At 48.2% G+C, this 10,669-nt stretch overlaps 2 protein-coding genes across 2 annotated transcripts in view; one reads left to right on the top strand and one right to left on the bottom strand.

Annotated features, from left to right (window-relative positions):
- Positions 1-629: 629 nt before the first annotated feature.
- On the bottom strand, positions 630-7,145 carry LOC135809849 (uncharacterized). Its single transcript, XM_065323287.1, has 3 exons — positions 4,849-7,145; positions 3,454-4,106; positions 630-1,480 (listed from the first exon to the last, which is right to left on the bottom strand). Exons 1-3 carry the CDS (start codon positions 6,974-6,976, stop codon positions 1,346-1,348), a joined length of 2,916 nt encoding a protein of 971 aa, XP_065179359.1. The 5' UTR covers positions 6,977-7,145; the 3' UTR covers positions 630-1,345.
- Positions 7,146-7,866: 721 nt separating this feature from the next.
- Positions 7,867-10,669, top strand: part of LOC135809848 (aldehyde dehydrogenase family 3 member B1-like) — a 17,269-nt gene continuing 14,466 nt past the window's right edge. Inside the window, exons 1-3 of the mRNA XM_065323286.1 lie at positions 7,867-8,078; positions 8,888-9,031; positions 10,260-10,376. Coding sequence (XP_065179358.1) covers positions 8,049-8,078; positions 8,888-9,031; positions 10,260-10,376 — 291 coding nt within the window. The 5' untranslated portion in view covers positions 7,867-8,048. The remainder of the gene's footprint in view (positions 8,079-8,887; positions 9,032-10,259; positions 10,377-10,669) is intronic.

The raw sequence follows: 10,669 nt of genomic DNA, 5'->3' as shown, positions 1-10,669 counted from the left end.
GTGCGGGATCTCTCCCCCCCCCCCGGGCCCCGCCAAAGGAAGCGAAGAGATCTTGCTCTTGCCAGATGTGCGAGAAAACAGTCAGCTTTTTACAACAGTTATTACTCCTACTAGCAACAAGAGTTCATATGAACTCTTGCTAGGAAGAGTACATACTTCTGCTATTACTCCTTGGGCCCATTTTTACATCTCCCAACAGAAATCGAAAGCCAAATTTCGCAAAGCCCGCTGGGCAGAGGTGCAATGCATACAAACATACACCGCACTGTCTCCCCCACTGCTACAACTCATTGATGAGCATGTACTTCCAAAATCCAGATAAAACCTGTTCGGGTGGTCATCTTGTGTGTCAGACAAGTCACCATCAGGAGTAGTAAAATATCGGTATTTTACTAATCCCTGGTGACTGGTCATAACGGTACTCTGCTACAAAATGATATCAGTGACATCTCCAGCAGCGCACAAACTCAAAGGTCATGTTTTACATGGCGACCCCATGGGCAATTGCTGATACCAGGTCATACATGTACATACACACGCACACGCACGCACGCGCACACACACACACACACACACACACACACACAAACACGTGTGCGCACGTCTTCGTTTCAAACTGTTGGCAGTGGTTCGAAACAGAGATCCAGCTCCCAAGACAGGCACGACTCACAATAGCAACATGCTGCATGAGAGTAGTGAGTCGACAACTCATGAGGACTAGTCAAGTATAGCTCAACAAGAGTAATCAGAACAACAGCCTTGCAGACTGAACAAATACAATTATATTTTAGTATCTGACATGTCCTTCAACAACATCGCAGTGAACGGCCTAAGACATAAGAAATCTGGAAGAGCTACTAGCCCCTAGTATAAGGTACAAGAAAGTGTAAATTGGAAATCTGGCAGTCTTGTCCAGAGGCAATGTCCAGACAATGCTAGAGGCACTGCGGAACACTGTGATCCGGGAAACAGGGCGAGTACCGAGGTTGTGATTCATGACACAGCGTGACACAACAATCACATCGCTATGAGAGCGACTCGCACACGCGCACATGCACGGACGGTCACTGTCGCAGGACAAAGGAAACTAACTGCTTGCCGCTGCGGAAATAGTGAAACTCCAAGAGCGCTAAGACATGCACGGCAGCGCAGTCTCTACATCACCACTACTACCCACAGTGTGTACATGTATAGTAGAGGCCGGGATGGACGTTGGCAAAAACTGACCAAGTCTCCTCAGGCTTGATTCATCACTCGGGTAGACGGTACGGTCACAGGGCACATGTGCCGTCCCGCGAGCCATTAAACGGGGAAAACAGAAGCGATGACTGACCGACAAACTAACTCAGCCAACGAAGAGAAGACCATCACGCTGCCACACCTTGCGGTCCGTCTCCCACTCAAGAGCGAGGTCCAGTTTCTTTTTCATTATTTTAGCCATGTCTTCGATCGGACGGCCAGAAAGTTCCTCGGTGAACACCTGTACACATACAAACAAGCAAAGAAGTACAAACGGAGAAAACCATTGAGGCAAAAAAGAATTACGAGTCCAGGTAAATACAGAAGTGACAGGCAGATGTCGAAAGGATTTAAAGGGGAATTCTTGTTAAAATATATCGAAACTTCAAATCCAAGGCAAACAGTTAGTGAATTGCCAGAAAGGCGAGAAAATGCCAAACCCTCCAGGACTCCAACTTGGGGCCTTGTTTGCCATAAGCAATTAGGGGTGAAACGGAGGTGTCAAAGGTTCGAAGATCCTTCGTTTTCATTCACACCAAGGCGAACAAAGGTCAACACACGATTTCTTCATGCACATATGCACTGATCTTGCATGTGTACGTGTACTGTACTGTAGTCTGTACAGTCAACTAGTCCTGTTCCAGTCAGCTTTCGGTAAGTGCCACTGCAAGTGCATAGCAGGCCACGGACTGCGCTTGAACGCACACTATTCACAGCCACGGCGTGCAGAAGTAGTCTTGGGCAGTTGGGGTTGCAAACTGCGCAGTGCGGAAGCTATGGTCGTGCCACTTGTGGTGACTGCACAGCAAATATGTGTACTCAAGTACAGTCATGTACTTTGTAGGGCACATGCACAGAGTGAGCTTCAATGGGAACTGTGAACTGGTAAAAGAATCCTTCGACACCTTTGTTCGTTTTGATGAAGAAGGTTGGTTTGGAAAATTGAGACCTTCGTTTCACCCCTATTAACAATACTAAACATCTCAGTTATGGGACCAGGACGGGGCACGTAAAAAAAAGAGAGAGTACATTTTCGTCTCCGTTCAAGAGGGAACTCACGGCGGCCGCTAACACAGGGAATAACCCAGTGGGAGGCATGTTGCACGGCAAAAACTAAAATGCTCGAGAAATCCTTTGCAGAACACACCAGTACAGTTGGGATGAACAATGCAACACAGTTGCCACACCGAGATCATTTCCCTCCGCACCAACAGCTCTATGGACACTGCACTGTCGGCAAATGGTGGCCGCGTGCACTAGGGATTCTGGGAAAAATTTGCGGAACTCTAGAAGTGAAACTGCCGCAGACGCTCGTACCTGCACAAAGAAGTAGGTGCGCCCATATCGCATACGGAAACGCAAAGAGCGCGGTGAAGTGAGTAGTAGCTACACTGTTCAAGCCAAGAGAACTCAGAAAACGAAACATTCGACCTCGCCTACAGACTACAAAATTGAAGAGATCCAAAGAGAAAAGGCACTGCAGTTCTAAGAAGTTTCAGGAGTGGTGCACGTTCAAATTATGCTATGGATCTTCGCACCAGATATACAGTTCTGACTTCTCTCCGTAGACCGTCCAAGCCAGCCTTCCATTGCAATGACGAGAATAGGGAGGGCACCTGTTCAGTTTATATCGTCGGCCAACACTTTCTCAGGCAGCAGGGGGACAAAATACCATGAACAACTACAGCACCAGTGCATACGAAGGCTCGACCCAACATTTTCGCATGAGGGGAACTGCGTTTAGAGTGCTGTAGATGGCCAAAAAACCCTTTGCCAGCATCATGGACACCGGAGACATCATTACTCTGAATCTTAACCACCAGTCATCACCAACGGACTCCCTGTTTCCAATTTATAAAAAATAATAGGTAGACTGTCAACCCTGAGATTGGAAAGTGCTGCAGCTGCCTACCACACATTTTCATTCCGCGCGGAATGAGTACTTATTGCAGTTTTTCTTTGGAATCGCCAGAATTGATCCTACCCCATTCTTATCGAGACCGGAATTGGAATCGTGCCAAACAAACGCGCCAGAACAAAAAACAACTTTGGGGAATGACTTTGGAATGACTTGGAACGACACCGAACAAACGCAGCCTCAGCTTACAAACTGCCAGGGAGCTAATCCATCACCATGTCGTTCAGTACACATAACAAGGACAGGGTGCCTTTGAGGGTGAGCATATACACCATACAGAGAGAAATTACACTTACAATCGCAGTCTCCCACCCTTCGACGCGCGCAGCATTTTGCAGCATCACTCCGGGCCCGATAACGAGGTTGCTGTTAGCGGCACTGTTGTGAGCCGGCACCAAGCCGAACAAGACCGGACGCAGTCCTCGCTCCCGCAGCGTCGCGGCGTTCACGCGCACGCAATGCGTAGAGCGCGAGTCGAACGGCGACTGCAGGCAGACGGAGACAAAGTCGTCTCGGTGCTGGCTTGCCGACATGTCAGCGGCAGCTGGCTCGTTGGCCTTCTCTCCTTTGCCACCGCCGCCAGTGTGGCCGGTGATAACCATACTGCAGTGTTGAATGATCTCGGGATGATCCCAGGGCACTGCATCCAGCGTGTCCGGCCTCAGCACCAGTCCCAGCAGCTCCACCACGCCCGTCTCCAGGGCAACGTAGCTCAGCACGCACTTATCAGGGACTAGGCTGCGGGCGGCAGCAATGACCTTGCGCGGCCCGACCTCGGACAGCCAGCCGTGGAAATGGGCAATTCGCAGCTGATCCAGATACCGGCTGAAAGTAAGCGCTCTCACCAGCTTCAGGAGTTTCTTGTTAACCTCCACATGCGGGTAGAAAGATGACAGGTACAGGCTGAAGTACAGCACCTTTAACTGAGCGAGACTGCTCAGCTTGAGAACTGTACCAACACAGAATTCAGAATGGTACAAATAGAGAAGTAAAGTCAGTTTCAAAGGATCAGTCGGGGAAGCGAACTGCCTGAAAAGAGAAAAAGAATGCCAACCCCACCAGGACTCTAACCCGGACCTTGCTTGTTATGAGCAATGCTCTAACCATCTGAGCTATGGGACCAGTTGATAATACCAAATCCACACTGCACTGCTATGATTCAACAATCTCTCCTTCTCCTGTCCTCACAATTTTATAGATGCATTGCCATGACATGGAACAAAAAGAGCACACTTTATTTCTTCAGCGTGTGCACACGTCACAGCAGCAACTTCGTCAATGTAAGCACACATCACGTTTCAACACTCTACTCCAACGACGTAGACACACTTGTCCGTCAAACATGAAGAATCGGCTGGTGCTGTGCGTGAGCGGACTTCAGCGACACGCTGAGCATGTCTTAGGAGCTCTGTCTTCAGTCTAAATTCTCTTTGCCCTCTCCCCATAGAGACTGGTGCAAACAGGTGTGCTACATATGGAAACATGCAGAATGACAATACATCCAATACCTTCACCATCTCAGTATGAAATATGAAATACAGTGAAAAGGGGGTGGGGGTGGAGAGAGAGAGAGAGAGAGAGAGAGAGAGAGAGAGAGAGAGAGAGAGAGAGAGAGAGAGAGAGAGAGAGAGAGAGAGAGAGAGAGAGAGAGAGAGAGAGAGAGAGAGAGAGAGAGAGCAAGAATTACTCACGCTGTGTAAGATTCATGTCCATCAGTAATGTCCTGAGTAACTCCTTCGGCACAAGGTTGAATAACAGGCAGTCATAAGCAAGGCACACTTGATCCTCCAAAGATGCTTTTCGAAGGAATAGTTGCAAATCTCCTTCCATCAGTGAAAAGACATCCTGAACGAACTCGGTGAAGATGCCGAAGTGACTAAATATACCATACAAGTTCACCAGAAGATGCACGTCGTCGCTTTCGAAAAGCAGTTTGGGCACTGGTGTCATAGCTACGACAGCACCTTCCAGCAGCTCTGGGTCCAGGACTTGCAGGTTACGGAGGCCTTGGTTCAGTATAGAAAGGCTGATGTAACGCCTCGTTTTGTGCTGAGCCATTGTCGACCTCACCACGTGCAGCACGGCATCACGAGCGGAGGCGCAAAACTCTACAATCGGTAATGCTGACTGGCCCTTGCGACTGATCCAACCGAGAACATCAACAAGAGTGCAGAGGCTTTGTACTGTGGACTCAAATGGCTCTTCTTTGCATGCTTCAGCGGCACGGCGGAGGAATGCACGCAAGGTTTCCTGGCTCAAGTTGGTCTCGACTCTGAGCAAGCCAAAGAGAATGTTCGTCAGCTGGCTGAGGCTGAGTCCGTCGATGCGATTCTGCGCAATGGCAACACACTGCCAACGCTCTGCAACCAAGTTGTTATGTTTGTGCAAGACGGGAAGAACCTTGTACGCAAACAAAGCCAGCTGAGCGTTCGTCAAATCAACGAGATGCTCGCGAATTTCTGGCAGTAGCTTGTTGTACATGGCCTGGTCGAGTTTCTGTGTGCCCAGCCTGCCGCGCTGCAGATGTATTGTAGAAATAAACATAGCGAGTCGCGTGTGAACGCTATACTTTGTGTCCGCTTCTGGAGATGACAGCAGCTTATGAATTTCAGTTGCCAGGTGGTCACTATTTGGTTGATTCCCCGCAAACTGAAAAGGAACGAATACCAATCTTAGCAATGCGGCGATGTTTTCCTCGGTAGCAGTTGATGGAGAGTGAATCAGGCCCTGCGCTGCATGATAAAATTCAGTATGGACGTGTTTAAAGTCAGCAAGTCCGTATTCCACTTGACACGCTCGGAAATCATAGAAGTCGGCTATTGACAACTTCGAGTCCGTGGTCTGGTGTAACAGGTAATTGACAGCGGCATTGACGGCAGGGCGCTTGCGGTGTGGCATAAGATGTTGCACCAACTTGATTGTGTCGCCGTCCACCTGTTGCTGTTTCATAGTGCGCTGGAGTGCCGTGAGGCACTTTTCAGCTTGATCCCAGAGCTCTAGCTTGCACAGACACTCCAACATGGCCATCTGATCTGGACCAGTAGCAGTCTGGCTCGCTTTGACCACCGCCTCGGAGATGGCCTTGAGCGTTTTGATATCGGCGTCGGCGCGCACTGGGGCAAACACATCCACCAGGGAGCAAAGCGATGCATGGCTGAGCGAGCGCACGTCAACACTCGCACACAGCTCTGATAGGATCTCCTTTGGCCAGGACATGCATAGATGCAACTGCTGCCGTTTAGACTTGAGCTCCTCTGTAGATTTGGCTTCAGTCAAGAACAAGCGCGAAAACGCCTTGGTGAGAGGCGCGATCAAGTCTTGATCGCTTCTTTCAAGCCATTCCAGCTCTTGGCAAAGTGAAAATAAGCTGTGCAGTCTCCCCGCGTCACATTCTCCAAGTGCTGTTCGAACACCTTGCTTGAGAACAATAACCTCTTCCTCATTCTTCCCTTCACAAGTTGCCTTCCACGAAGCTTTGGAATGAAACTCCTTTAGCTGAGAGAGCCTCCTCAGCGTCAAGAAAAGGGAATCATCGGAGATGTCGCCATTCTCTTTCTGGTGGTGTTTGACACCATCCAAAACACCATCGATGTATAAACACCCAGCCAATCCAGACGCCGTCAGTTCAATGGGCGTATTTCTTTTAGCACTATTAACCTTAGATCTGGAATTATCTCTCCTTGCTGTCAAAGAAAGTGCTCGGCACCCGTGGTCAATTGCCAACCCATGCCTTATTGGGATATTTCGACGTGCATTGAAATAATTCAAGTGGAAATTTCGAGCATGTCGCCCAAAATGTCGACATTGACGCTGCAACATCGAAGCGAAACTACGCAATCAGCGTGATCTGATAAATACCACCAGCATAACGATAAACAGCTTCACCAGTCAACTGTTTTTTTTGGATAGCACATACAGTTGTATCCATGCAATTGGTTGCCAAAACACTATGTTTCAAGATCAGGATTTTCAAACTGCGAAGATGTTTTCGGATTTTACGTTTCCCATATCCCATCATAAAATAATTTTATTCATAATCATCGTCATGGCAAAACCCGTAGTCGCGCGCGTGCGCGTGCACGACTTGCAACCAGGGAGTAGTACAACTACAACTTTAGTACTCCCTGCTTGCAACTCAGTTACCATGGTTACTGCTAGCATGCTGCGCAGTGAAGTCTTGCACGTAGATATATCTACTCGTATCCGCGTAGTCGTACCGCGTGTACGAGCGTACCGGTATTATTATTTTTATCGTGGTTCCAAGCCTCTTGTACGGGCAAAATAAACACAAGTGCAAGGTCAACAGCTTAGTACCGAGAGAAAATGAGCTGAAATGGCTGTGAAAACAGTCTTATACGGAGGAAGCTACAATGGCTGTGAAAACAGTCCAATAAGGAGGAAGCTAAAATGGCTGTGAAGACAGTCTAATGCGTAGCAAGGCGAGCCTCAGCCTGGACGAGGTCGACAGGCACAAGGTTGATGTGACGGCGGCGAACGGAGCGAGATCCTCGAACGCACCGGATCGCAGACCTAGCAAGAGAGAAAGCCAATATTTTTATTCAATTATTGTGCATGTGTCTCTCATGCATGAGTCATGTTCTTATGTCATCGTGACGCAATCATGCCAGCGGGAACTGGATTACTGGAAGCGAAAAGGAGAAATTTCCAGAAACACGCACACAGAAACAAAAACACAGCACATTACACAAACAATGAACGTTTTCGAAAAATGAATGAAGCTCTCCTTGTACATGTACTTGTGATGTTGAAGTCGTGTTGCAGTTAATTTTAGGTTTTCAATTTTGGACTTCATCTGTGTCTTTGAGGCTACAACGTAGAAAAAGAACTTGTCCGTGCTGGTTGGGGTATAGTTGTAGTTGTTCTTCCTGTCATGTCGTCCCTCGACTCGCAAATGGAAAGTGTACGTTGGCTTACCGCTCACTGTACAATTCTATCTTATGTGTTACTTACTCAGTACTTCTGTATTCTTTACACTGGAAACACCCCATCCTACGCACAGCACCACAGTATCTCACCTGCACCGAATAAAAAAGCCTACACCATGTTGTGCTCAGTGCAGCTGAGAGCCTGTGGTGGAGTACATAAGATGGAGGTTTTTGACGTGTATAGAACACGCTGCCATGGATTTTAAATAGGAGTCGACTAGTCCTGAAGAATCGTTGTGTATTCTCATGCAGTGAGTTGAGATCTTTATTGCTACCACAACCACCATAGTCTTATTGCTGAATTGTAGCTACTTGTTTTGACAATAGCATTCTCTGCCTCGGGGTGTCCGTCTGTTGATACGCTGGGAGATATGTAGCACCGTACTGCGCTGCTAACTGTGCATGGCATAGCTCTGGGAGTGCAAGTGTACACGTACAGTACATGTATGCCGGAGCGCAACGAGCTGTCAAACCTGTGCCGTTCACCATGGCTCCACTTACTCTTCACGGCAGCTAGCTGGCACGCATATCCCGTCTTGTGGTGAAAGCGCTGCAAAGCGCTTCACATCGTACCTGCGTACAAGGGCCCTAGCAGTGGCTATGCATCTGTCACATGTATGCCATTGTTATGTCATGCATGCAAAGGGCAAACCCCAAAGATCCCTAGCACGTATGACATTGTCCAGTGCATGGCATGTTTATCATTTTCTTCTTCTTTTGTCCTGTATTGGGAATAAGGTGGTTGTCGTGGAGACGAGGTGTCGATTGTATTTTTTTACTGCAGGTGGTGAGTAGAGCGCGAGAGGCGTTTAACACTGGAAAACTCCATACATACGAGCAGCGCATGCAGTACCTGAAAAGCATCGATACGTTCCTCGTTGAGCAGGAGCAAGCTATTGTGGACGCGCTGCACGCAGACCTGGGAAAGGTAACGCACATTCACGCTGAACACTTCGCTGTAATGCTCTTCTCGATCTGGCCGTGCCGGTGCTGGGCGGTGTGTGTGTGTGTGTGTGTGTGTGTGTGTGTGTGTGTGTGTGTGTGTGTGTGTGTGTGTGTGCTGACAATGCCTGCCGTTGATGCTTGTATCTGCCTGCTGTCGTTGTGATCTTCGGCTGCATCGCATTGTAGTTTGTACACTGTGCTTGTATCTAGACCCGTAGTGACCTGGTACATGCTCACCCCGTAGTTGACCACACTGCGCCTATTCCTGCCTTGCTGTTGGTGTGCCCGATGTACCGTAGTATCTCCAGTACAAACTCCCAGCTTACCGGTATATCTTTAAAAAACAGCCCTGATCCAGGTTTCGAGAGGGCTTAAATTTACCCATATTTGTCAAAGTATCATTCGCCAATGAGAGTGAAATACGGGTCGCAGACAAAAAAAACGTCTTCCGCGTTTTCAACTAATCGATTGCACCGGTACGGTTTTAGACGGTGAGCCATCATGCACTGTGCTACCTATATACACACTGACAAGGGTCCATGAGCTCTTTTTTTTTTCTCCTTGGATCCGGCCTCGCGCGTGTGCAGAATGCACTGTACCAGCGGGTGCTTGCAGAGCATGCTGCACACTGCACGTGATATCTCACATGGCGCCAGGCGCGTGTCCGCATGCTGCACGCTGTTCTATACTAGCACTACGCTTTACTATGCTTCTATTGGAGACTGTGCTTTTATTGGAGACTGTGCTTTTATTGGAGACTGCGCTTCTATTGGAGACTGCGCTTCTATTGGAGGCTGCGCTTTTATTGGAGGCTGTGCTTATATTAGGGACCGCGCTTTTTTGGACGCTGTGCTTTTTATTGGAGAATGTGCTTCTAGTGGAGACTGCGTGTATAACTCTTGGAAGGGCGTGCTGAGTGTGCTTATACTGTACTGGAGATTGTGCTGCGACACAAGACTGTACACCGTGCGTGTATTAAAGATGATGCAATATGTTAAAATAATTTAGAAAAACGATCCTGTCAGCTTTTCTGTTATTGTGGTCACAATACACAATGCGTAGCAACACACACGTATGCACGCACACACACACACACACACACACACGCACACACAACATTGTGACGAGCTGACTCTAAGGGAATATCATGAAGTTGTGTACCCATTCGACCACTGCTCTTTGTTTGTTTGATTACTATGTTCACTGTTCAGCCCACTACAGAATCACTTCTGTGGGAAGTGCAAATCTGCCGGTCAGAAATTGCTCTAGCTCAGAATAACTTACGCTCGTGGATGGCTACCAAGCCTGCTTCAAGGACTTTTGTTTACGTAAGCTTTCCGTGACTATATTGCTGTACCAGTGTGTGTGCGTGTGTGTACGTGTGTGTGCGTGGAATGTGGTGGGTGTGTCCAAAAAATGAAGAAAGAATGAAAAAAATGAAAAAATTGGGATTCACTGGCCAGAAAAAAGCCACTTCAATCAGCTGTGTGGTGTAGACCAAGCTAAAATTAGTGGCGGTCAATTCATCAGCCTTGCAAGCTGTTGAATGGTGCAATCCCAGCACAAGTTGCTTTGTCTAATATAGCTGTTCGCTATCATTGCTTTCGCGATGGGCAGGTCT

The sequence above is a fragment of the Sycon ciliatum genome, chromosome 2, assembly GCF_964019385.1.
Source record: "Sycon ciliatum chromosome 2, ocSycCili1.1, whole genome shotgun sequence".
Lineage (NCBI taxonomy): Eukaryota > Metazoa > Porifera > Calcarea > Leucosolenida > Sycettidae > Sycon > Sycon ciliatum.
The sequence above is the reverse complement of the archived record's forward strand: the minus strand, read 5'-3'. Positions and strand labels throughout refer to the sequence as shown.